This window comes from Poromitra crassiceps (genome assembly GCF_964638095.1).
Source record: "Poromitra crassiceps genome assembly, chromosome: 12".
Classification (NCBI taxonomy): Eukaryota; Metazoa; Chordata; class Actinopteri; order Beryciformes; family Melamphaidae; genus Poromitra; species Poromitra crassiceps.
The window spans coordinates 19,624,175-19,651,768 of NC_139632.1; the positions used below are offsets into that span (position 1 = coordinate 19,624,175).

Below are 27,594 nucleotides of genomic sequence, written 5' to 3' on the forward strand. Positions count from 1 at the left end.
CAGGTTGAACAGAACGATCAGACTGCTATTCTCCCCCGGGCTCTTTTCAGCGGTAGTTACAGGCATCCCATTTTCGCCTGTCGGGTCAGTGAGACAGAACTCTCGTCAAGTCAGTCCACAGGCCAGCGGCAGGAAAGTCTCGCGGGACTTGACGAGAGTTGTGTCTCACTGACCCGACAGGCGGAAACGGGAATAAAACTGTCTATTTACATGGATGAAAAGCACGCTGCCACGTGGCCCCCACGGAGCTCCATTCTAGGACTGGCTTGGACACTTTTTTTTTTTTTTTTTCATATTTTATTTTAGATTTTTCATAACAATAACAAGACAAAGAAACATGCTCAGACACACACATGTACACACACAAAAACAAACCAACAAAACAAAAAACATAAGGTACATAGCTACCAGCCGCATAATGTGCTTATATGCTCATGAGAAATGTGCCTGAGATCCCATGCAAGGGGTCCATGAGAGACCAGTCAGGCGAGTCATCCGTCACTCTAACCTCATCAAAGTAGGCTAAGAACGGATCCCAAATGGTTGAAAACTTATGAAGTGAATTGGTCCTCAGGAACCTAAGTGTCTCCATCCTTATAACAGAAGTCATGTCCGCCAATCACAATTGGAAAGAAGGTGAAGAGGAGGATTTCCATTCCTTCAAAATAAGTTTTTTGGCAACAATTGTCCCCTGTGTCAGAGACTGCTGCACAGCTGTAGGGAAGTTCAGAGAGGACGGCTTGGACACTATTGATCTCAAAACAACGCCTAAGACGGACAAAAACGCTGCGGAGAACACTGGGTGAGTCGTCAGATAATAATTAATGTGAGGAGAGGGCTCCAGGTAAAAAAAAAAAACGAAATTCTCCTTTAAAGGGGAAGTAAGCCCCCAGAATTCTGGCAGACCTGGAATCAAGAGTCTCAACCTGGGGTAGCTTCCACATTGGCTTCATTTGCTTCATGCATGGCCTATCATCCCGCTCTGACTCTGGGTGTGAAAGGGGTAGTTGGTGATGTCATCGGAACCCAAGATCAGCCAATTGACAGACCCAACTGCAAAGGTAGGTTTTAAACCCCTAGGCCTAGGGCACTCTCGCTGCATGAAAATTATACAGTGTGTTCTAATGTGGAGATTTTGCCCAGAATCCTTCAGCAACACTACCCAAAAGCGATATACAGTACATTGGTTTAAAGCTGGGGGAAAATATGTTTTAGGGTTTAGTTACACTTTAAGCATGGGGTTAATCATTATTAGAGGGTAGAGCAGGTCAGAGACAGTGAGTGGTTTATCTTGGTATGGCACACAGGCGAAGTGGGTTGGGGCAGTGAGTGGTTTATCTTGGTATGGCACAGAGGCGATAAGGTTTTGGGCAGTGAGTGGCTCCCAACTTGAAGTCCAGACTGGGCTCCTCTCCAGTGGGTGCAGAGAATGAGAACCTCTGAAGGAGGGAGGTGAAGAAAAGGAATAACTCCATCCTGGCCAGTGGTTCCCCAGGACATGCACGCTTACCTGGCAAGACATAATACTCTAGTTCAGTTTGATTCAGAACCAGGATCATCATTATAAATGCAAGATTTTGTGGCCAAGCTTTGTTCAAATCCACATAATTTTATTTGAAAAGTTTCTGATGATTGAAGTTGTTTTAAGAGTAAGGATCCACCATACAGTATACCTGAATTGAGTAAATATTATCACTTGGTTAAAACAGCATGTAATTGACTTTTGGTTAACTACTGACCGGCGGAAAAAGGAAGGAAGGCCTCTCTCTTCCTAAATTTGCCATCCTGGTCCAGGAAGTGTTGAGGGTTGAAAGAGTATGGAGTCTCCCACATCGTCTCATCATGTAGAACTGAGTGCAGCATGGGCAGGACCATGGTGCCCTGAGTTTAGAGCAAGCATAATAAATATAATCAACTTCCAAGTCCCCCCATTCATTCCCTTGTTCCCCCTAGTGGTTCCCAGTTTGGGAACCACTGCTCTAGAGATGACAATCCTTGTCACATACTGTACAGCAATTCATTTACCTTTGGGATAGTGTAGTTGCCCAGCGTGGTGTTCTTGGTTGTCATATGGGGCAAATTCAAGGGCACAATGTTTCCCATTCTCTGGACCTCATGGATGACTGCGTCAGTATAGGGCATGTTTTCTCTGTCGGTCACAGAGGGCTGCCTGGATGAACCAACGACAGTATCGATCTCAGCCTGGACCCTCTCTGCACAGAGAAGGAACAGGAAACAAGCTCTGATTAGATGTCCCTCATACATGGCTGCTGAGAAAAGTATGTTAATGAGAGCCACATCCTTGAAGAATGCAAGCAACCCAGAACCTGCCACCCACCACCCACGCACACACACACACACACACACACACACACACACACACACATATGCACACCTTGTATGTGTGGGTAGTTGATCATGTATAGCAGTCCCCATTGTAGAGTAGTGGTGGTGGTCTCAGTTCCTGCGCTGAACAGGTCCAGGGTGCAACAACACAAATTCTCCAGATCAAACCCAGAATCGGGATCCTCCTTCTACTGACAACACAACAAAGCAATTGCCAGAATCAGTGGTTTGTCGACATTTACAGCTATTTGCACAGAGGATGCACGAATGCGCGCGTGCAGGAACGAGCGCACACGCACGCACGCACGCACAGACACACACACACACACACACACACACACACACACACACACACACACACACACACACACACACACACACACACACACACACACACCTCTCCCATTTCAGAGAGGAAGCAGTCAATGTAGTCTCTTGGTGATGACGGGTCATAGTTTTCTTTGTGTTCTTTGATCCTAATTTTCACAAAGTCCATCAGCTTATCCGTCAGAGCAAAAAACCTCTGCTGAGGTCCAGGGAGCCACTTCATCAGCCAGGGCAGCATGTTGTACATCTAAAGAGCAAAATCACAGTTAGCCAGACAGATAAGCTGCCATAACAACACATTTGCACCCATGCATACACAACAGAGCTTCAACATTCAATGCTCATTGCTAGTTTCTGTGGTCAGGGTGGATATAGCCTTGTGTAGCCTTTAATGCTCTTAATTTATCACATTACTTTTAGTTAACAAAAATAAGTAATAATAATGCCTGTCCTTCCATGTAACATAGAGGCTCACCTGTGCCCATATGCTTCCTCCTAAGTGCATCCACTCATTGAATTGCTGAAGGATAGTCTGGAACTGCTTGTCACTGTACTCAAAGCGATCCCCAAATACCAAGCAGCAGATGATGTTGGACACAGCATTGTTCACCAGCAGCTGGGCATCGAAGGGCTCACCTGAAACATGCCAAAGAGACCCAAACATTGTGAAACAGGGCCAATGGTCAAAACGTAAATCATGCGATGGGCCACAAGCAAGCATTATGCAGCATGATACTAGATATAGAAGAAGTAGATATACTGTATTACAAATACAGTACATTACATACTGTAGCGAATCAGCAGTACACATACAGGGGTGAGCATTGGTAGTGTCTCAACTACAGATAGGAACTGATGTGTGGGAGTGTTGTATTGGGGAACACTATGCTGTGGGGATACTTCCGGGGAGGACTGAGCATGCGCGTCAGTCTCCACACACTGCTAGAAGGGAAGGTTGCTAGTTATGAGCGTGACAACCGCTGAGAGTTGTAATATAACTAACTGAGAATAAAGAACCTTGTACCAACAAGAAGCCTCTGCCTCATGAGTTACCAGGAACGTTACACTGGCGTCAGAAGTTTAAACGGTGAATATTGCCTCCAGATTCGCCGAAATGGTTAACAAGTTCCTGAAGAAAGAGCGCAAACGACTCAATCGAGAGGCAGGAAAGGCAAGAGCCGGAGCAGACTTCCAGGCGTCCGAAGAGGAAGATGTCTGGGTAGACGCAGCCGCTACCACAGAGAGCCAAGCGGGAAAAGCAGCAGAAAGCCTGGGGTTGGTGAAGATAAAATCCGGACTAGACAGCGCTATCACCGTAGCCACGGAAGCTATCCCGCAGCTCAAGGGAGCTAGCAGGCAAGCTAGCGAGGCGGGAGAAGGAGCGGAGGAACCGGGGCCGGTGAGGGTGAAGATCGAGTGGGTTGACATTGCCGCTGTAGCCATGGAGGCTGTGCCACAGCCCAGCGGAGCTAGCCTGCGGGCCGAGGACAAAGACGGGACACGGGTCGAGGCGACAAAGGACAGCGGGCGGCGAGGAAGAAAGGAAATCACCCCGCCAAAATTCAACGGTAAAGGCGAGTGGGAGGCATACTGCAAGCAGTTTGAGGAGGCTGCAGAATGGAATGGCTGGACGAGAAGGGAGAGAGCCAGCCATCTCGTGATGGCCCTCGAGGGCGAGGCTACGGCGTGCGTGTCGGCAATAGCTGATACAAAGGACTTGGATGTGGTGATGGGGGTCCTGCGGAGACGCTTCGGCCGATGTGAAGAGCAGGCCATCGTAGCCGCGGAACTGTGTAACAGACGCAGACGGCAGGGTGAGTCGCTGCGTGCACTGGCAACGGACATTGAGACTCAGCCGGCGCGCATACAGCCAGCTACCGACGGAGGCGCTGGATGGGTTAGCCCTAAGCTACTTTGTCCAGGCCATCGAGCCACGGAGTCTAAGCCAGAAGGTAACGCTGGGACACCCGAAAACACTGGGAGCAGCGCTGGGGTTGGCGCTGGAGATAGAGACAGTAGAAGGCTGGGACAAGAGCAGCGGCATAATGGAGGCCGCCCCAGTGGTGAGAATGGCAGCGGAGAGCCAGCTACAAGAAGAGCCAGCGTGGAAGACGGCCTTGGCAGAGCAAAGCAACACGGTGAAAGAGCAAGGCAACAGGGTGAAAGAACTGTCCGAGTCAGTACAACAGCTGACAGAACAACTGCTCCGCAGAGCGACCCTGCAGCCCAACCCCGCTCGGCAGCCCACCCAGCGGAACAACAGCTGGGCCAGAGGGAGCATGATCTGCTGGGGATGTGGACGCCCCGGGCATCGGGAAGCAGACTGCCGCCGGAGAGCGTGGAACCAGGGAAACGGCACAGGGCCCGTCCAGATGGGACGAGACGGGTCTACGATGCCACAGTCCCCGTAGCCACGTCATCGCAGGAAGGAGCCCACAGACAGCAACGGGGAGGTGGGGCTCCGCCGGGCCCCGAAGTAGACGACATCGCCGGAGCTGTCAACATGCAGAGCGGGCCGCGCGCGATGAACGGCTGCCATGTTCCAGTCTACCTACAGGGGAGATACTGCGCCGCCCTGGTGGACACGGGGTGTACGGCAACGCTGGTGAACGTCAACATGATGCCCGAGGGGACGCGCCTGGAGCAGCCAGCAGCACAACTGCTAAGAACAGTATCCGGTGAGTTGATGCCAATGATGGGGAGGGGACACGTAATGATAACAGTGGGGGGACAGACAGTGGACTTTCCGGTGTGGGTGGTAGAAATGACGGGACCCTGCATCCTGGGGGAAGACTACTTAACGCTAAACAAATGCACAGTAGACCTAGGAAAAAGCACATTGACATTTGCAGGGGGGCCAGTAGTCCAGATGGGCCACCCTCCCACCGTTCCAGAGGAGAGAGCTAATGTAAATAACATCACTGTATATCGCGTCACCGTAGTGCATGAGCCCCACCCAGCAGACCAAGCCCCTCCACAAAGCCCCGCCCCTAGCCCACCTCCAAACACTTGCCCTCAGCCAGCGCAACAGGCAGAGGGGGAGAGAGAGAGGTTAGAGATGCTCAGGGGATTGCACCAACGCCAGAGCGAAGGGTTAGAACCCCAGCAGAGCGATGAACTGTGGAGGGTACTAGAGGAATATAAAGACATTTTCGCCATGTCGGATGATGAGCTAGGCTGTACCCACCTGGTGGAACACGAAATAGACACTGAGGGGGCGCGACCCGTCAGGTCATATCCCCGTCGGGTCCCAGCAGCGAGGAGAGAGATAGCGAACAAAGCTGTAGAGAACATGCTGCGGGCGGGGATCATTGAGCCATCAGACAGCCCGTGGGCGTCAGGGGTAGTGCTGGTGAGAAAGAAAAATAGCCCCAAAATGCGATTTTGTGTAGACTATAGGGGGCTGAACAAAGTGACAAAAAAGACGCATACCCGATGCCCATCATCGAAGAACTGTTAGACGCCGCGGGAGAGTCATCCTGGTTCTCATCCCTAGACCTCCGTAGCGGGTACTGGCAGGTGCCCCTCCGCGACGATGCCAAACAAAAGACCGCCTTCCGCACAGAGAAGGGGCTGTGGCAGTTTCGAGTACTCAGTTTCGGGCTGTGCAACGCACCAGCAACGTTCGAGAGGTTAATGGAGAAGCTGCTGGGAGACATTCCCCGATCCGAATGCGTCGTGTATTTAGATGACATCTTGACACACGGGGGCACGTTCCAGGCAGCAGTGGGGGCGTTACGAAAAGTCCTGCAGAAGATAGCAGAGGCGGGTCTAAAGTTACACCCAGACAAGTGCCACTTCCTGAAGAGGAGGGTGGAGTTCTTAGGGCATGGCATCGGCGCGGGGGGCATTCGCACCCTGGAAGAGAAGACTCAGGCGGTCATGGAGTGGCCCACCCCCAGAAACAAAGGCGAACTCGAGAGCTTCGTAGGGCTAGCCGCATACTACAGGAAATTCGTAAACGGGTTTTCTAAAATAGCGGAACCACTGTTCAGGCTAAAAGAGAAGAACGCAGACTTCCACTGGACGACAGAATGCCACCTAGCCTTTAAAGCCCTCAAGAAAGCGCTGACCGAGTCTCCGGTGCTTAGAGCACCAGACCCCGCCCTGCCGTTCCTACTAGACACTGATGCCAGCAACGGGGGTATGGGGGCCGTGCTGTCCCAGGCGGGGCCGGACGGGGAGCGGGTGGTGGCGTACTACAGCAAGACGTTCGATAAAGCAGAACGTAACTACTGCGTCACCCGCCGGGAGCTCCTCGCCGTAGTAGAAGCACTACGACACTTTAGATATTACCTCCTGGGACAGCCGCGGTTCACCATACGGACCGACCACTCGGCGCTGCAGTGGCTGTGGTCCTTCCGAGAGCCGGAGGGGCAAGTGTGCCGCTGGTTAGAGAAAATGGCAGACTACAACTTCACGATAGAACACAGGGCAGGGGCGCGCCACGTCAACGCAGACGCCCTGTCACGACGACCCTGCGCAGAGAGAAGGTGTACGTACTGCGAAAAGAGAGAAGGAAGAGAGAGAGAGCTCCAAGAGGAAGCTAGGATCTGCCCTAACCACACGGGGGATGGACCAGTGTGCAAGACGCTGCGGATGGCAGAGGCAGCAGATTGGAGGGGCCACCAAGAAAACGACAGGGAGCTGTCGCCAGTACTGCAATGGGTAGAAGAGGGCCAGAAGCCGCCCTGGGAAGAGGTGGCAGGGGCCACCGACACAACCAAAGGGCTGTGGGCAGGGTTCGACACCCTGAGATTGAGTAGCGGAGTGCTGATGAAGTCCTGGAAGGAGCCAGCGACAGGAGAACATAAGTGGCGGAAAGTAGTGCCGACGACGCTGAGGGAGGAGGTGTGCAGGAGCTGCCATGGAACTGTAGGGGCTGGGCACTTTGGGGTGAGCAAAACCCTCCGTCGCATCAGACAAGGCTTTTATTGGGGGAGGATGGGGAGAGACGTACAGGACTTCTGTCGACGCTGCAACCTCTGCGCAGCGTACAAAGGCCCGTTAGACCAGTCTCGTGCCCCGCTCCAACAGCTAGCAGCAGGAGCCCCCATGGAGAGGGTAGCAGTAGACGTGATGGGACCTTTCCCACGCTCAGACAGTGGTAATCGATACGTCCTGGTCGCCATGGACTATTTCACAAAATGGCCAGAGGCGTACGCACTGCCCGACCAGGAGGCGGGGACGGTGGTCGACGCACTAGTAACCGGCATGTTCAGTAGGTTCGGAGCACCAGAGACCCTACACAGTGACCAAGGGAGAAACTTTGAGTCACGAGTGTTCGCCACCATGTGCGAGAAACTGAACATTAAAAAGACACGGACCACAGCATTGCACCCCCAGAGCGATGGCCTTGTAGAAAGATTCAATCGAACGCTGAAAAAGCAGTTGGCCATCCTCACGGAGGAACACCAGAAGGACTGGGACACGCACCTGCCTCTCATCCTCATGGCCTACAGATCTGCCACACAAGAGTCCACCTCCTGCACACCAGCTCTGCTCATGTTAGGTTGAGAACTGCGGACACCAGCAGAAATGGCGTTCGGCAAGCCACCAGATGCACTGGACGCTCCCCCGGGGCGAGAGTACGCCAGGAGGCTACAAGATCGCTTAGAGTCCGCTCACAACTTCGCTCGGGACCAGCTAGAGAAAGCAGGCATGAAACAAAAAAGGAACTATGATGTGAGGGCAAAGGGAAACCATTTCCAGGGGGGGGAGTTGGTCTGGGTGTACACACCCCGGAGAAAAAAAGGGCGTAGCCCTAAACTGGACTGTCACTGGACAGGCCCATGCAGGGTCATGGAGAGAATGGGGGAGGTGGTGTACCGAGTGCAGATGCCACTTGGTGGCAAGAAGGTACTCCACCGAGACAGGTTGGCCCCATACCGGGGGGGGGGTGCACCTTTCCCCCAGATCTCGGCCGCCCGGCGGTTTCACCTAGACAGGCTGAAAGAAGGACTCTGTTTCCACAGAGAGGGGCGTCCGGCCATGACCGGGCGGGCCCCACTCAGGGACTTGAAAGCCCAGAGACACTGCAGGTGGGATCAGCCCCGCAGGCAGATTCACAGAGACTAACACGGCCACGGAGAGAGCCAAGGGCTCCAGGACACTTGGGGGACTTTGAGTTGTATTAAAAAAAAAAAAAAAAAAAGGAGGAGATGGTGGTTGGAAATGTTGAAATGTTGTAACAGAAAGTAAAGGATATGCATGACATGAGATATTGTGGGGGAGGAGATGTGGGAAAGTCTGAGATTGCAACATAAAATGTGGTTGAAAAAACAAAGAAGCTGTTAAAAAAAGATGCTGGGTGTGTTTTGGTACAAGGGGATGTGTGATGTGGTATCAACGTGGGCGTTGACCTTATTGTTGGGCGGGGAGTATGTAGCGAATCAGCAGTACACATACAGGGGTGAGCATTGGTAGTGTCTCAACTACAGATAGGAACTGATGTGTGGGAGTGTTGTATTGGGGAACACTATGCTGTGGGGATACTTCCGGGGAGGACTGAGCATGCGCGTCAGTCTCCACACACTGCTAGAAGGGAAGGTTGCTAGTTATGAGCGTGACAACCGCTGAGAGTTGTAATATAACTAACTGAGAATAAAGAACCTTGTACCAACAAGAAGCCTCTGCCTCATGAGTTACCAGGAACGTTACAATACCATGGCCAAGATTAAGTGTACATTAAGTTTTAAAGGCCCATTCCATAATGTCTGATTCTTACTGACACCAGTGGCCATTAGAGTAACTGCAGCCAGCATATGCTTGCGTTAGCGCACGTACACCGTACTCGCACGTGCCCAGCAGCTGCCTGGCTAAAACGGAAACAACATAAATGAGGTGGTGTTGGTTGCTTTGTAACGTTAGCTGATAAAAGTAACTTGAAAACGGAAACCTGGACAATTTATCGGCCAGATCAGCCTCGAGACGGCCGGGGAGGATTATGGACGAATTTGCGGACGTTATTATGACGTGTTTGATCATGTTTTGGCTTGAGTTGGCTGCAGGGAAGTGGATACTAACGTTAGCATGAGCCAGGAGCTAACTGCCTAACTGCCTGCTTCTTGACTTGAAAAGATGTCATTTACACCCTGTTTTTAGCTGAAATCTCCACTGTAGCCAGGTGCGGCAGCTAATACAAGAAGTGGGGCTGCTGCACCACCTGGCTACATTGAAGATTTCAGCTAAATCAGGGTGTAGCCTACATGATGTATTTTCATGTCACCATGGCATCTCAGGGCTTGTGGAGACTTTGATTATACCAGGTGAGCAGAAGCAATTTATGTATTTTTTTCTGTTGTTTTTTACGTTCTTGCTCATGGCCCCCTTCACACTCAGCAGACAGCTCTACTTGCGTGACGCAGACAGTCTCCATTTCTCCAAACTGGGACCACACCGGCTGCATTCTACTGCATGTAGTACACTGCCCTGTTCCCACATCTTCAATTAAGCACAGGATGTTATGGAGACAGCGTTTCCCATATCTTATATAGTAAAATACCTTGTTGATGAGCAATGGCCTCATTCAGATAGTGGCACTCCTGCTGGATGGATGGTTCAAGGGATTTCTTGCCCACACCAAAGTTCCTGAGTGTATGGAGAGCAAATCTCCGCTGCTGCTTCCACTTATAGCCATTTGACACCAATAAACCTGTTGGGAACATAAAACAGCATAGATTGAAAGCAAGCACAAGAGAGGTGTTAAAGAAACTATTTGCCGCTGTGTATAATGGTGATTTATTAAAACTTGGTCACCTACAGTATGTAGTAGAAATGTGCGGTAACCCTTTATTTTACAGGTCCCTAAAAACGTATGAATTATTTGTAATTAGACATGAAAAGCAATGTAACTACACAGTAATTACATTGGTGTTCATGTCTAATTACAAATAGTTAATAATGCAGTTACATGGTACCGGACCTGTAAAATGGAGTGAGTCTATTCAACTGTAGTTCATATGAAGTTACATGGTACCAGACCTGTAAATTAAAGTGAAAATGAGCCTAGCCTAACCTAACCATACTGATGTGTCTATTTGTACCCGGGTACAAATTAGGGCTGCACGATATTGGAATAAAGTGACATTGCAATGTTTGGTTTCTGCGATATATATTGCGATCTGAAAAAATACAGGAATTTTCAAATGACTTGAATAGCTCATCAAGCCTTGCCCCTTTAAGAAGGTAGTGGGTAAGACTGGTGGGCCTCAGAGCGCCATCTAGTGGGATCGGATTTCACATCAAGATATCAGAATGATAGCCTATCATTGATGTGGGAAGGTGGTCCTCAGAATTGTTTTAACAATCAGAAGTGGGCCTTGAATTAGAAAAGATTGAGCTCTCCTGCTATATATGATACAATCCTGAGTAGACTTAGGTACGAAACTGCAGACTTAGGCAACGTTAAAAAAGGTACAACACGCACTAACTACCTTGATTCCCAACCGCATCATGAAACAGTGGTATGACAGGGCGATCAGTGTAATCCTCCCCTCTTTCGACCAGGGCTTCTCTCACATTTTTGTGCCCGTTGATGATCACAATCCTTCCACCCATGAGTCGAAGGGTGAAAATGTTTCCATATTTCTCTGCAAACTGAAAGAGAAACGGCAGAATGGTTTTGTGGTCCAACATTGAGTGGCCTGTTCACATTGGTAAGATAAAATTAGATGAGGAATATGAAAGGATTATTAGATACACTGAGCTAGCAGCCACACTATTCTCTATTAGTTTCATGCATTTGTCCCCATATCAACTGCTAGTCTTTGGCATTTGTGGTCAGGTCTTTGAGGTGACACTCTGGTTGAAGAGTAACGCCACAAATTAAGGAAATCCTAAAGATGCAAGTTTTCATTTACAAAATGCTGGTAGCTAAATTGGGCAGTCACACACTTTGGATTCCTTGCCTGGTTTAGTTCCTTAACACTCGTCAATAAAACAAGGTAAGAAAAATCATTAATATCTCAAGACAAATCTGCAGAATCAAATGCAGGGTGCTTGGCCTCCCCGTTGTCCATTAGGCTAATTCCTGATCATGGACACCTCGTTGGCCATTATCCTTTACTTTTATAATGGCTGCGGATGTGACAGAATCAGAACTGAAGAACAGAATTACATAACATTACCTACCTTCATGAGATCCAGGTGTATTTCGTTGGCTTTGATGCGATGAAGGTCACCAATTAGAGGAAGAGGCCATGGTCCAGGAGGAAAGTTTTTTGGGGCTCTGTTCTTCAAAACATCAGCAAACAACAAGAAAACACACACAAATATCAAAACACTCCACCCATCCATCCATTCCAGGGCTATTACATCATAGAATGTCTCCATTGCTATTGCTAGGAGCAGAGTTTGTTATTCCATTTTGACTGCCGTAACATGAGTGCTCGACAGGGCCAGTCGACAGTGAAGTTATTATGAACGGGGAAATGTTTTCTTTGTGTGTGTGTGTGTGTGTGTGTGTGTGTGTGTGTGTGTGTGTGTGTGTGTGTGTGTGTGTGTGTGTGTGTGTGTGTGCGTGTGCGTGCGTGTGTGTGTGCGCGGCGCGCGGGTGTGTGTGAGAGAGTGACCTTTGATTGCTTTGCTTTGATTACTGATAGGGTGTGTTGAAGCCTGCCCAGACTCCTCCTCCTCTCCTCTCACAAAGCTTTTGAACAAGAACAGTTTGGTGTGTCTGCATGAGTCATGACCACCACAGCATTCAGACTGTGATTTTAGAGGTCTTTTGCAAGATTATCATTAGATACACGCGACTGTTTGAGTGTACCTTACAGGTTGAATGTGATAAAGGAAGATTTTTTTTAATTAGGTTAATAAATGTTACTCTGATTGTTTTATTGTCAATATAGCACATTTGATTTACAATTATTAACCCACTGCGCTCCTGCCATTCAAATGAATATTGAATCTAATGCAGTGAAGTTGTAAAAAGTTCTTTATTATCAGATTATGATAAAGAATCAGCGCAATTAACTGAATCTCAGGATAATGTATTTACATTTAAGTACAAGTTGGATTTTGGTCTGAACTAGAGTCTAACCTATTATATACAATGTTAAGTGTAATCTGAATTTAGTTCAGTGATAATTGTAGTAGTGCTTGTAGTTGGAGCTGAGCTGAGCAGTCTGGAGGCGGTTGCAGAGACAAGGCTGAGGAGGAAACTGCACGCTATGCTGGACAACCCCTCCCATCCCCTACATGTCTGAACTCGAGTCTAACCTATTATATACAATGTTAAGTGTAATCTGCATTTAGTTCAGTGATAATTGTAATAGTGCTTGTAGTTTAGAGAAAGCCTTTAGAGAAGGGAATAGGCTAGATCTACTGTATATAATCTACAGAAAGAAATTAAACGTGAAATCAGGTCCTGTAAGCTGAAATACAAAGATAAAATTGAGTCTCAGCTCAGAATGAATAATCTAGGCTCTGCCTGGGACAGCTTGAAAACGATCACTGGGACCAAAGAATCTGGTAGAAAAAAAGTTCAGCTCAAGGAATACAATTCAGATGCCGAGCTGGCTCAATGCCTTAATGATTTTTATGTTTGATTTGATGTTCATGACTTTAACAATAAGCACTCCGAGATCAGAAACAATCTCCAGCTGGCTCCACCATTGAATCCTTTTTTTGATGTGCATGATGTAATCGGCTGCTTTAAAAGTTGCAAGCCCAGGAAACGTCCTGGCCCCGATGGACTTAGCGGTCGCCTGCTAAAAATATGTGCTGACCAGCTTGGTCCCATTTTTAGCTTCATTTTTAATTTGTCTCTCTCCCAGCAGAGGGTGCCATCCCTGTGGAAGCAGTCCATAGTGGTGCCCGTTGGTAAGATAAACAGTCCCGAAAGCTTGAACGACTTCCGGCCTGTTGCCTTAACCTCTCTGGTTATGAAGCAATTTGAAAAGCTAGTTAAAGCAGAGCTCCTAGCAAAAACTGAGCACCTGCTCGGCCCCCTTCAGTTTGCGTATAGAGCTCAGAGAGGCGTACAAGACGCCACAGCTACCCTACTTAACCTTGTCTGTAAGCACTTAGAAGGCAGTGGGAACCACGCCAGGCTGCTCTTTGTAGACTTTTCTTCAGCGTTCAATACGATCCAGCCTCACATTTTGGTTGAGAAACTTGTATGCCTTTTTTGTTTAGACGCGGGTCTTGTTGGATGGATTTTGGACTTTCTTACAAATAGATCACAACAAGTAAGAGTAAACGGAACTCTGTCCAGCTTCTTAACATCCTCGACCGGCTCACCTCAGGGTTGTGTCTTGTCTGCCTTCTTGTATATTCTGTATACAAATGATTGTTTTAGCCGTCATGCCGACAGATTCATCATCAAGTACGCTGATGATTCCATCATTGTCAGCTTGCTTGATGAGGATGAGGTCGGCCATGGCCAGGTTCTTAAAGGAGAATTTCGGGTTTTTTTAACCTGCAGCCCTCTCCTCACATTAATTATGATCTGACGATCTCTCCGCAGCGTTTTTGTCGTCCTAGGCGTTGTTTTGAGGAAAGTCCCGTGAGACTTTTCTGACGAGAGTTGTGTCTCACTGACCCGACAGGCAAAAATGGGCTGCCTGTAACTAGTGAAAAGAGCCCGGGGGAGAAATGCAGTCTGATCGTTCCTTAGGGATCAGTTTATGACGATATGCGTCGAAAACGGGAATAAAACTGTCTATTTAAATGGAGGAAAAGCATGCTGCCACTTGGCCCTCACGGAGCTCCATTCTAGGACTGGCTTGGACGCTATTGATCTCAAAACAATGCCTAGGACGACAAAAACGCTGCGGAGAGCACTGGGTGAGTCGTCAGATCATAATTAATGTGAGGAGAGGGCTGCAGGTTCAAAAAAAACGAAATTCTCCTAATGATTTTCTGTCCTGGTGTGAAGAAGCCTTCCTCCAACTTAACGTCTCAAAGACTAGAGAGATTTGTGTTGATTTTAGACGATCCTCCCCAGTTCCCCAGAACAGTGTTGTCCATGGGCAACCAGTAGACATGGTGAAATACCTTAGCACTATTTTTGACAGCAAGTTGAAGTTCGATCTAAACTGTGAAATGCTGTGCAAAAAAGGTCAACAACGTCTCTTTTGCCTAAGGAAGCTTGCCAGATTCCAGGTTGACAGGACTCTGATGAAACTGTTTTACTGTGCCTATATCGAGTCTGTAATCGCCTTCTCTATCATCTGTTGGTATGGAAACCTTTGTATTCAAGGGAAGAACTCCCTCGGGAGGATTGTGAGAGCGGCCTCAAAAATAGCCGGAGTAAATTTTAGTAGCCTGGATCACATTTTTAACAGGTGCTTAAAAAGGCCATGTCCATTCGCATGGACGATACTCATCCTCTCCGCCCAGAGTATGTGCTGCTCCCCTCGGGCTTTCGGCTAAAGGTTCCGAGGGCCACGAAAAACAGATACAAATTTTCTTTCGTTCCTGTTTCCATCACAGCTCTAAATGCTGCTGAGAGGAGGAGATAATGCACTCTCTCTCTCTCTCTCTCTCTCTCTCTGTCTCGCTCTCTTTCTCTGTCTCTCTCACGCAGCTTAAACGCTGCTGGGCGGAGGAGATGATGCACTCTCTCTGTCTCTCTCTTGTATTGTTTTTATCTGTTTTTATTTATCTCTTACTATTTTCTGTCTGCTCTGTATTTTTAACCCCTGCTGCTGTTGCTGTTTTTAGACGCCTGAATCTCCCCTTGGGGATAAATAAAGGTTTCAATTCAATTCAATTGTTTAAAAAAGGTTGACAATATTTTGTTTCAATGATTTTATTACATATTGTATACAGGATTATTGGATAGGCTTATTGAAAGTAAAATGTTTCAAAATTATGTTTTGCTTAGACTATAGCTGTATAGCTATACTATAGCACATTAAAACAATATGGTGATTCATATTCAGTGTTGGGGGTAACTCATTACAAAAGTAACATATTACATGTAATATATTACTTTTAGCAGTAACTCAGTAATATAACTGATTACTTATAGGTGGCAGTAATATTATACCAGTTACTTTGTCAAGTAACTCAAGTTACAAATTGAGTTACTTTTTTTTAATCAAAGCACCTATTTAAATAAAGATACAATCATTTCCTAATCAAACCGTGTTTTTTTTATGCAAATAACCACTATAGATGACAATAACAAAGGAAAAGAATACAAATTTGAATTTTGGATTGTTTACACTGACTTCAAGGCAGTTGAAATTATTTTTCGGCATGGTTCTGGGGTGGCAATGTCATTCTGCTGCTGCTGTTGTTTTGGTGAAAGTAATGCAAAAGTAGTGTAATAAGTAACGAGTTACTCTACACAGACAGTAATATTGTAAAGTAACTTATTACTTTCAAATGAAAGTAACTAGTAATATGTACTATATTACATTTTGAAAGTAACTTGCCCAACACTGTTCATATTATAGAAGAACTTTTCAAGGTATAACATAGGGTAACTGCTGTGGAAAACAACTTCTGTATTGTAAATTGACAGAAATACAATTTTCAACGTTGATTACTTAGATTTTTCACAAAGATTTGGGCACTCAGTCTTGAGCAATACAAAATTAACGTTATGATAAAATTCTGCTTGAAGTGCACCGTTTGTCTGATTTCTTTGTTAAAGGGGAAGTAAGCCCCCAGAATTCTGCCAGACCTGGAATCAAGAGTCTCAACCTGGGGTAGCTTCCACATTGGCTTAATTTGCTTCATGCATGGCCTATCATCCCGCTCTGACTCTGGGTGTCAAAGGGGTAGTTGGTGATGTCATCGGAACCCAAGATCAGCCAATTGACAGACCCAACTGCAAAGGTAGGTTTTAAACCCCTAGGCCTAGGGCACTCTCGCTGCATGAAAATTATACAGTGTGTTCTAATGTGGAGATTTTGCCCAGAATCCTTCAGCAACACTACTCAAAAGCATTTAAGTACAAGTTGGATTTTGGTCTGAACTAGAGTCTAACCTATTATATACAATGTTATGTGTAATCTGAATTTAGTTCAGTGATAATTGTAGTAGTGCTTGTAGTTGGAGCTGAGCTGAGCAGTCTGGAGGCGGTTGCAGAGACAAGGCTGAGGAGGAAACTGCACGCTATGCTGGACAACCCCTCCCATCCCCTACATGTCTGAACTAGAGTCTAACCTATTATACAGTATACAATGTTAAGTGTAATCTGCATTTAGTTCAGTGATAATTGTAGTAGTGCTTGTAGTTTAGAGAAAGCCTTTAGAGAAGGGAATAGGCTAGATCTATATAATCTACAGAAAGAAATTAAACGTGAAATCAGGTCCTGTAAGCTGAAATACAAAGATAAAATTGAGTCTCAGCTCAGAATGAATAATCTAGGCTCTGCCTGGCACAGCTTGAAAACGATCACTGGGACCAAAGAATCTGGTAGAAAAAAAGTTCAGCTCAAGGAATACAATTCAGATGCCGAGCTGGCTCAATGCCTTAATGATTTTTATGTTTGATTTGATGTTCATGACTTTAACAATAAGCACTCCGAGATCAGAAACAATCTCCAGCTGGCTCCACCATTGAATCCTTTTTTTGATGTGCATGATGTAATCGGCTGCTTTAAAAGGTGCAAGCCCAGGAAACGTCCTGGCCCCGATGGACTTAGCGGTCGCCTGCTAAAAATATGTGCTGACCAGCTTGGTCCCATTTTTAGCTTCATTTTTAATTTGTCTCTCTCCCAGCAGAGGGTGCCATCCCTGTGGAAGCAGTCCATAGTGGTGCCCGTTGGTAAGATAAACAGTCCCAAAAGCTTGAACGACTTCCGGCCTGTTGCCTTAACCTCTCTGGTTATGAAGCAATTTGAAAAGCTAGTTAAAGCAGAGCTCCTAGCAAAAACTGAGCACCTGCTCAACCCCCTTCAGTTTGCGTATAGAGCTCAGAGAGGCGTACAAGACGCCACAGCTACCCTACTTAACCTTGTCTGTAAGCACTTAGAAGGCAGTGGGAACCACGCCAGGCTGCTCTTTGTAGACTTTTCTTCAGCGTTCAATACGATCCAGCCTCACATTTTGGTTGAGAAACTTGTACGCCTTTTTTGTTTAGACGCGGGTCTTGTTGGATGGATTTTGGACTTTCTTACAAATAGATCACAACAAGTAAGAGTAAACGGAACTCTGTCCAGCTTCTTAACATCCTCGACCGGCTCACCTCAGGGTTGTGTCTTGTCTGCCTTCTTGTATATTCTGTATACAAATGATTGTTTTAGCCGTCATGCCGACAGATTCATCATCAAGTACGCTGATGATTCCATCATTGTCAGCTTGCTTGATGAGGATGAGGTCGGCCATGGCCAGGTTCTTAAAGGAGAATTTCGGGTTTTTTTAACCTGCAGCCCTCTCCTCACATTAATTATGATCTGACGATCTCTCCGCAGCGTTTTTGTCGTCCTAGGCGTTGTTTTGAGGAAAGTCCCGTGAGACTTTTCTGACGAGAGTTGTGTCTCACTGACCCGACAGGCAAAAATGGGCTGCCTGTAACTAGTGAAAAGAGCCCGGGGGAGAAATGCAGTCTGATCGTTCCTTAGGGATCAGTTTATGACGATATGCGTCGAAAACGGGAATAAAACTGTCTATTTAAATGGAGGAAAAGCATGCTGCCACTTGGCCCTCACGGAGCTCCATTCTAGGACTGGCTTGGACGCTATTGATCTCAAAACAATGCCTAGGACGACAAAAACGCTGCGGAGAGCACTGGGTGAGTCGTCAGATCATAATTAATGTGAGGAGAGGGCTGCAGGTTCAAAAAAAACGAAATTCTCCTAATGATTTTCTGTCCTGGTGTGAAGAAGCCTTCCTCCAACTTAACGTCTCAAAGACTAGAGAGATTTGTGTTGATTTTAGACGATCCTCCCCAGTTCCCCAGAACAGTGTTGTCCATGGGCAACCAGTAGACATGGTGAAATACCTTAGCACTATTTTTGACAGCAAGTTGAAGTTCGATCTAAACTGTGAAATGCTGTGCAAAAAAGGTCAACAACGTCTCTTTTGCCTAAGGAAGCTTGCCAGATTCCAGGTTGACAGGACTCTGATGAAACTGTTTTACTGTGCCTATATCGAGTCTGTAATCGCCTTCTCTATCATCTGTTGGTATGGAAACCTTTGTATTCAAGGGAAGAACTCCCTCGGGAGGATTGTGAGAGCGGCCTCAAAAATAGCCGGAGTAAATTTTAGTAGCCTGGATCACATTTTTAACAGGTGCTTAAAAAGGCCATGTCCATTCGCATGGACGATACTCATCCTCTCCGCCCAGAGTATGTGCTGCTCCCCTCGGGCTTTCGGCTAAAGGTTCCGAGGGCCACGAAAAACAGATACAAATTTTCTTTCGTTCCTGTTTCCATCACAGCTCTAAATGCTGCTGAGAGGAGGAGATAATGCACTCTCTCTCTCTCTCTCTCTCTCTCTCTGTCTCGCTCTCTTTCTCTGTCTCTCTCACGCAGCTTAAACGCTGCTGGGCGGAGGAGATGATGCACTCTCTCTGTCTCTCTCTTGTATTGTTTTTATCTGTTTTTATTTATCTCTTACTATTTTCTGTCTGCTCTGTATTTTTAACCCCTGCTGCTGTTGCTGTTTTTAGACGCCTGAATCTCCCCTTGGGGATAAATAAAGGTTTCAATTCAATTCAATTGTTTAAAAAAGGTTGACAATATTTTGTTTCAATGATTTTATTACATATTGTATACAGGATTATTGGATAGGCTTATTGAAAGTAAAATGTTTCAAAATTATGTTTTGCTTAGACTATAGCTGTATAGCTATACTATAGCACATTAAAACAATATGGTGATTCATATTCAGTGTTGGGGGTAACTCATTACAAAAGTAACATATTACATGTAATATATTACTTTTAGCAGTAACTCAGTAATATAACTGATTACTTATAGGTGGCAGTAATATTATACCAGTTACTTTGTCAAGTAACTCAAGTTACAAATTGAGTTACTTTTTTTTAATCAAAGCACCTATTTAAATAAAGATACAATCATTTCCTAATCAAACCGTGTTTTTTTTATGCAAATAACCACTATAGATGACAATAACAAAGGAAAAGAATACAAATTTGAATTTTGGATTGTTTACACTGACTTCAAGGCAGTTGAAATTATTTTTCGGCATGGTTCTGGGGTGGCAATGTCATTCTGCTGCTGCTGTTGTTTTGGTGAAAGTAATGCAAAAGTAGTGTAATAAGTAACGAGTTACTCTACACAGACAGTAATATTGTAAAGTAACTTATTACTTTCAAATGAAAGTAACTAGTAATATGTACTATATTACATTTTGAAAGTAACTTGCCCAACACTGTTCATATTATAGAAGAACTTTTCAAGGTATAACATAGGGTAACTGCTGTGGAAAACAACTTCTGTATTGTAAATTGACAGAAATACAATTTTCAACGTTGATTACTTAGATTTTTCACAAAGATTTGGGCACTCAGTCTTGAGCAATACAAAATTAACGTTATGATAAAATTCTGCTTGAAGTGCACCGTTTGTCTGATTTCTTTGTTAAAGGGGAAGTAAGCCCCCAGAATTCTGCCAGACCTGGAATCAAGAGTCTCAACCTGGGGTAGCTTCCACATTGGCTTAATTTGCTTCATGCATGGCCTATCATCCCGCTCTGACTCTGGGTGTCAAAGGGGTAGTTGGTGATGTCATCGGAACCCAAGATCAGCCAATTGACAGACCCAACTGCAAAGGTAGGTTTTAAACCCCTAGGCCTAGGGCACTCTCGCTGCATGAAAATTATACAGTGTGTTCTAATGTGGAGATTTTGCCCAGAATCCTTCAGCAACACTACTCAAAAGCTATATACATTGGTTTAAAGCTGGGGGAAAATATGTTTTAGGGTTTAGTTACACTTTAAGCATGGGGTTAGAGGGGTTAGAGGGTAGAGCAGGTCAGAGACAGTGAGTGGTTTATCTTGGTATGGCACACAGGCGAAGTGGGTTGAGCCAGTGAGTGGTTTATCTTGGTATGGCACAGAGGCGATAAGGTTTTGGGCAGTGAGTGGCTCCCAACTTGAAGTCCAGACTGGGCTTCTCTCCAGTTGGTGCAGAGAATGAGAACCTCTGAAGGAGGGAGGTGAAGAAAAGGAATAACTCCATCCTGGCCAGTGGTTCCCCAGGACATGCACGTTTACCTGGGAAGACATAATACTCTAGTTCAGTTTGATTCAGAACCAGGATCATCATTATAAATGCAAGATTTTGTGGCCAAGCTTTGTTCAAATCCACATACTTTTATTTGAAAAGTTTCCAATGATGCAAGTTGTTTTAAGAGTAAGGATCCACCATACCTGAATTGAGTAAATATTATCACCTGGTTAAAACAGCATGTAATTGACTTTTGGTTAACTACTGACCGGTGGAAAAAGGAAGGAAGGCCTCTCTCTTCCTAAATTTGCCATCCTGGTCCAGGAAGTGTTGAGGGTTGAAAGAGTGTGGTGTCTCCCACATCGTCTCATCATGTAGAACTGAGTGCAGCATGGGCAGGACCATGGTGCCCTGAGTTTAGAGCAAGAAAGCAATTCAAATCAAAGTTTTGCTTTTTACAAAACAAGTTTCTCATAAAGTGTTTCACAAACAAAAATAATTAACACAAGGGAGAAATAAACAAATGACACAACAAACATGACAAGGTGGCTTAAACAATATATTGTACATTGTGGCAGGCGTGACTGGGATCAAGTCCGGCTGGAGTTAGGAGTGGCCCAACTCGCCAACAAAGCACAATAGCACAAGCTAGCGCAAATGTACAAGAAAATCCATACATAATATACTAGCAATAATTGTGCAAAGTGCGTGATTTTCTAGTTTGATTTAATTACAGAGAATTAGAAGTCTGAGTCTTTGCTGATGTTCCACACTGAGAACAAACAAACAAGCATACAAACAAGCATACACGGAAAAGTTCCTGTGGGCTCATGGGAAGTAGTGCAGCTTGATGTCAGTCAATCAGATCTTGCCAGGAACCTCTTTGAGGGTGACTGTTCTGTTGAAGACAAGCTTGTCTGCTGTGCTGTTGGGGTCCAGGGAGAAGTAGCCCACTCTCTCAAACTGGAATTTGTCAAAGAGCTTTGCTCCTTTAACTGAGATGTCCACAAAGGCACCATCGATCACCTGCAGGGAATCAGGCCTGATGTCAGTCTGGAAACCCTTGGGCACCTCAGACAAATCCTCTGTTTTTTTTGCATGAATAGTCTTTCATAGAGGTGTACTTCACACAGCAGTGGCTGGCTGACCCAGTGGATGAAGGCTTTGGGTTTGTCTTAAGTCTTAGTGGAACTGGATCAAGTCACCTCCAACTCCACCACTTTACCTGAGGGTCCTTGATGACCTTCTGCACAGAGATGAGATATCTAGCATGCCTCAGGCCTACTGGCTGTTGTGGGGTCAAACGCTTGTAGCCCTTCTCCATCACCTCTCTGAAGTCACCCTGTAAAGGTAAAGGCCCACTGATTGTCACACAATGTGTGAAATTTGTTCTCCGCATTTGACCCATCCCCTGGGGGAGCGGTGAGCGGCAGCATGCGCCGCGCTCGGGAATCACATGGTGATTTAACCCCCCCAATTCCAACCCTTTGATGCTGAGTGCCAAGCAGGGAGGCAAATGGGTCCCATTTTTATAGTCTTTGGTATGACTCGGCCGGGGATCGAACTCACGACCTCCCAGTCTCAGGGTGGACACTCAGACCACAAGGCCACTGAGCTGGTGACCCTGTTCAATGAAGATGGTGTGTGTAAATGGAACCACATGGCTGCCCTTGGACTCCTTGGCAGGAAGGTCTGGTACTCGTACATCTGACTTTGAGCTCTCAGGAGGGTTATTTATGGTAACTTTGAGGGGTTCCAGGACGGCCATGGCTCAAGGTGCCATGTTGTTCAGCACGTCCCTCACGCACACCTCCAACAGGTGGCGCTCCATCGTTGTCTGGTCAACTGTTACTCTCACCTGCGCACAGAAGTTGTTGATCGCCTCAGGTGGAAAACCTCTTCTCCTTGAGAAGTGATAGTAAAGAGAGGGGGATCGTCCCAGTCTCTGACAATCCCATCCCGGTCTCCACCAATGTAATAATTTCCTTCTTGGACACAACGGTGTAGGTGAGGTTCAAGCGTCCATATTCTCACTGCACAGGGCAGTACACATCCAGAGCATTGCACAGTCAGAAGTATGACGATCGCCTGGCCTGGAACTCTTTGGTACAAAGTGAATGTGTGATATGTTCAATGGAGTCACACAGACATCTCCTGTTCGATGATGTGGTGTGTATTTGATTCTGTATGCCACAGGGTCCATCTTCCCATCCTCCATGACCATCTTCATCCTGAGCGTAGCCTCCACTTCAGCAAACAGGCCCTTCTTCATCCTTTCAAATCCTTTTTCATGGTGATGGGGGAGAATTCTGGCCCTTCAGTTCTTCCTCCTTCTGGTGGCACACATAGGCATGGCCCCTGCTAACAAGATCCACAGCAAGGTCATAGAGTTTCTGGAAGTTGTCTAATGTGTGAGTGACATCGTATGGTTTGTAGCTGAGCCACTCCACCATCTTCCTGATGGCAGTGAAGTATTTCTCCTCCTGTCTGTGTTTGTGTCATCATACCTCAGGAAACAAATCCCATTGTTGGCCTTTCCATAACCAAAATTGAAGTTGATAGCTTTGGCATGTCCGATGTGAAGAATACTGTTGGGTTCAGGAGGAAAGCGGGTGCGTATCTGTCCACCGGTGATCTCCAGGTGCTTCCTATAAGCAAGTCCATAGTGTTTGGTATCACCAGATAGCCCTCAGTCTTGTAGTTCTCCCCTGGTTCATGAAACTTGAGCGCCTCTCCTCTGAGCTGCTCCACTTTCCCTCAGGGTTCCCCTCACCATTTGCTGCAAACTCTTCTTTCTTCACCTCATTTTGGGCTTTGGCCCTCTAAGGCTTAGGTTTCTTCTCCAGGTCAGCCTCTGTCTTAGTGCCCAAGAGGTGCAGGACCTGTTTGTCCACCTTATTTTTGATGATCTTTCCATCAGCCCACTTCAGAGCAAATTTTGTTATTTTTTGTTTTTGCTCCAACTGAAATATTTTATGTTCACGATTCAGTAGGTCACCGGTTGGCTTGGTTCCAGCATTAAAACGAATGAATAAGAAACTCACTTCCGGGACAAGAGATGTCACGTGACTGTTCAGCTCTATATCAGGCTCACTTGTTGAGTGTTAAGGGATGAAATACAGTAACTAATCATGGTCACATAGGCCTCCAGGAATTGAGTGAGGGGGGCTCCTTTTTCCAAGCTTTGTCTGGGGAGAGGCCCACAGTCTCAGACTCTGCTGTAAATAATAAGTAAAATCAACAACCAACCCCCCCCCCCCCCCCCCCCTCCCCGTCATTCCGGTGTCCTTCCTCCTAGGGGGTGTGGCCCCCCAGTTTGGGAACCACTGCTCTAGAGAGGACAATCCTTGTCACATACTGTACAGCAATTCATTTACCTTTGGGATAGTGTACTTGCCCAGCGTGGTGTTCTTGGTTGTCATACGGGACACATTCAAAGGCAGGATGTTTCCCATTCTCTGGACCTCATGGATGACTGCGTCAGTATAGGGCATGTTTTCTCTGTCAGTCACAGAGGGCTGCCTGGATGAACCAACGACAGTATCGATCTCAGCCTGGACCTTCTCTGCACAGAGAAGGAACAGGAAACAAGCTCTGATTAGGTGTCCCTCATACATGGCTGCTGAGAAAAGTATGTTAATGAGAGCCACACACCCTTGAAGAATGCAAGCAACACAGAACCTGCCACCCAACCTGCGCACACACACACACACACACACACACACACACACACACACACACACACACACACACACACCTTGTATGTGTGGGTAGTAGATCATGTATAGCAGTCCCCAGTGTAGAGTAATGGTGGTGGTCTCAGTTCCGGCGCCAAACAGATCCAGGGTGCAAAAAGCCAAATTCTCCAGATCAAACCCAGAATCTAGATCCTCCTTCTGACAACACAACAAAGCAATTGCCAGAATCATAATCAGTGGCTTCTCAACATTCACAGCCATTTCATTAGAAAATGCACAGGAGGCAAATAAATGAGATTTTAATGGTGCGTTCCTTTATCGCAAAATCACTGGGATGTGGAGGCTAAATGACATCACATCCGTTTTATTAGCGTTCCATTTGCAGAAAACTTGAGCTGGGAAGTTCACTGTTCATTGGTCAGATCCAGTCGCTAGCCAGGCTAGCCATTGTTAGCAATAACAATTGACAACAACGCATTTCACGGCATTTTGCGCATACAAACACTGCGGCCTCATGTCCACACAGATAGAAGTTAGGCAGTGCTGTGTGTACAGCTGATTTAATGAGACACAAACAAAACAGAAGTGCTAAACAACATTACTAAGATTACTACTACTGTTGTTGCGCAGCCATCTTGGATTTGTGAGGTTGGGGCTGCTGAGGCTCCTACGAGTTTGGAATGGGAAATACCAGCTCTGATGACGTCACCGCCCATCTCATGACCTTTGAAGTCGTAAGATTACCAGTCCCCAGTTATAAAGGAATGCACGATAAGCCCAAGACCAAACAAAATGTTATCACACACACACACACACACACACACACACACACACACACACACACACACACACACACACAGGCTTTGCATTGCGCAAGCATGCAAGCATGCACGCACGCATGCGCACACATCACACACACACACACACACACACACACACACACACACGCACGCACACACCTCTCCCATTTCTGACAGGAAGCAGTCAATGTAGTCTCTTGGTGATGAGGGGTCATAGCTTTCTCTGTGTTCTTTGATCCGATTTTTCACAAAGTCAAGCAGCTTATGCATCAGAACGAATAACGTCTGGTGAGGTCCAGGGAGCCGCTTCATTAGCCAGGGCAGCATGTTATAAATCTACAGAGCAAACACACAGTTACCCAGACAGACAGATAGGCTAGGCTGCCATCTTAACAGCCTGGGAAAGGTACTGAACACAGACACAGATGGAGGCCAATGCGATACTTACTTTATCACATTACATTTACTTAAAAAAAATGAATAATGCCTGTCCTTCCATGTAACATAGAGGCTCACCTGTGCCCATTTGCTTCCTTCTAAGTACACCATCTCAGAGAATTGCTGAAGGATAGTCTGGAACTGCTTGTCACTGTACTCAAAGCGATCCCCAAACACCAAGCAGCAGATGACGTTGGATACAGCATTGTTCACCAGCAGCTGGGCATTGAAGGGCTCACCTGAAAAACGCAGAGGTAATGCAGATAGGAGACCCAAACATTGTGAACATGTTTTGGACATTTGACAGTAGACAGGAAAGATTAGGAGAAGAAGGGGATGACATTAAAAACTATGCCAAGCCGGCGCACATCCATGTGCGCCGGCTTGGCGCACATGGATGTACATGGAAAAGATGTCATTTACACCCTGTTTTTAGCTGAAATCTCCACTGTAGCCAGGTGCGGCAGCTAATACAAGAAGTGGGGCTGCTGCACCACCTGGCTACATTGAAGATTTCAGCTAAATCAGGGTGTAGCCTACATGATGTATTTTCATGTCACCATGGCATCTCAGGGCTTGTGGAGACTTTGATTATACCAGGTGAGCAGAAGCAATTTATGTATTTTTTCTGTTGTTTTTTCTGTTCTTGCTCATGGCCCCCTTCACACTCAGCAGACAGCTCTACTTGCGTGACGCGGACAGTCTCCATTTCTCCAAACTGGGCCCACGCCGGCTGCATTCTACTGCATGTAGTACACTGACTGTACCTCATACAACCCCACTTCAAACAAACCGAACGATCCCTTTAAATGTATCTCCCTTGGTCAGCCCTGTTCCCACATCTTCAATTAAGCGCAGGATGTTATGGAGACAGCGTTTCCCATATCTTATATAGTAAAATACCTTGTTGATGAGCAATGGCCTCATTCAGATAGTGGCACTCCTGCTGGATGGATGGTCCGAGGGATTTCTTTCCCACACCAAAGTTCCTGAGTGTATGGAGAGCAAATCTCCGCTGCTGCTTCCACTTATAGCCATTTGACATCATTAAACCTGTTGGGAACATAAAACAGCATAGATTGAAAGCAAGCACAAGAGAGGTGTTAAAGAAACTATTTGCCGCTGTGTATAATGGTGATTTATTAAAACTTGGTCACCTATAGTATGTAGTAGAAATGTGCAGTAACCCTTTATTTTACAGGTCCCTAAAAACGTATGAATTATTTGTAATTAGACATGAACAGCAATGTAACTACACAGTAATTACATTGGTGTTCATGTCTAATAACAAATAGTTCATAATGCAGTTACATGGTACCGGACCTGTAAAATGGAGTGAGTCTATTCAACTGTAGTTCATATGAAGTTACATGGTACCAGACCTGTAAATTAAAGTGAAAATGAGCCTAGCCTAACCTAACCATACTGACGTGTCTATTTGTACCCGGGTACAAATTAGGGCTGCACGATATTGGAATAAACTGACATTGCAATATTTGGTTTCTGCGATATATATTGCGATATGAAAAAATACAGGAATTTTTAAATGACTTAAATAGCTCATCAAGCCTTGCCCCTTTAACACATTGAGTGCCACAGCGCTTCAGTAAAATTGTCTGGAGCCTGTGCCAGATTCACTTCCATTCAGTTGAAAACAGCTATAGAATTTTTTCTATTAGGGCTATATTGACAGGGCTTGCACTTTCAAGGGTTTTCTGCCGTTTTTTTTTCCTTTTCAAGATATAGTCACTTTTATGAATACCTTTTGCACTCTAATTTCGAGCACATTCACTGACTCTGCCCCCCCCCCCCCCTCTCCCCCGCCCCCCCCCCCCCCCCCCTCTCCACCTCTGAGCTGCGGGCTCCTCCCCACACGCACAGAGTCTGTTACA

At 46.2% G+C, this 27,594-nt stretch overlaps 2 protein-coding genes and 1 pseudogene across 3 annotated transcripts in view; all 3 read right to left on the reverse strand.

The window, feature by feature from the left end:
* Nucleotides 1-300: 300 nt before the first annotated feature.
* Nucleotides 301-12,061, reverse strand: LOC310785897 (cytochrome P450 2J2-like). The gene is made up of 9 exons (XM_083647063.1): nt 11,806-12,061; nt 11,109-11,271; nt 10,178-10,327; nt 3,149-3,309; nt 2,744-2,920; nt 2,396-2,534; nt 2,026-2,213; nt 1,740-1,881; nt 301-1,510 (listed from the first exon to the last, which is right to left on the reverse strand). The coding sequence occupies exons 1-9, from the start codon at nt 12,004-12,006 to the stop codon at nt 1,335-1,337; spliced, it is 1,497 nt and encodes a 498-aa protein (XP_083503189.1). The 5' UTR covers nt 12,007-12,061; the 3' UTR covers nt 301-1,334.
* Nucleotides 12,062-19,624: 7,563 nt separating this feature from the next.
* The window catches only part of LOC310785895 (cytochrome P450 2J2-like), a 9,678-nt gene continuing 1,708 nt past the window's right edge, over nt 19,625-27,594 (reverse strand). Inside the window, exons 3-9 of the mRNA XM_083647061.1 lie at nt 26,606-26,755; nt 25,781-25,941; nt 25,424-25,600; nt 24,524-24,662; nt 24,144-24,331; nt 21,036-21,177; nt 19,625-20,813 (exon numbers count right to left, since the gene is read on the reverse strand). Coding sequence (XP_083503187.1) covers nt 20,638-20,813; nt 21,036-21,177; nt 24,144-24,331; nt 24,524-24,662; nt 25,424-25,600; nt 25,781-25,941; nt 26,606-26,755 — 1,133 coding nt within the window. The 3' untranslated portion in view covers nt 19,625-20,637. The remainder of the gene's footprint in view (nt 20,814-21,035; nt 21,178-24,143; nt 24,332-24,523; nt 24,663-25,423; nt 25,601-25,780; nt 25,942-26,605; nt 26,756-27,594) is intronic.
* Nucleotides 21,285-23,899, reverse strand: LOC310786939 (glutamine--tRNA ligase pseudogene; annotated as a pseudogene). The gene is made up of 3 exons: nt 23,861-23,899; nt 22,391-23,729; nt 21,285-22,108 (listed from the first exon to the last, which is right to left on the reverse strand). The product of its transcript is annotated as a glutamine--tRNA ligase pseudogene (transcript).

Excerpts from the sequence above, each read along its gene's own strand:
- LOC310785897 (XM_083647063.1), bottom strand. The coding sequence starts at position 12,006 with ATGGAGACATTCTATGATGTAATAGCCCTGGAATGGATGGATGGGTGG. Across the intron at positions 11,272-11,805 it reads TACACCTGGATCTCATGAAG|TTTGCAGAGAAATATGGAAA; the intron begins GTAGGTAATGTT and ends TTTCTCTTTCAG. Across the intron at positions 3,310-10,177 it reads GGCCATTGCTCATCAACAAG|GTGAGCCCTTCGATGCCCAG; the intron begins GTATTTTACTAT and ends GGCATGTTTCAG.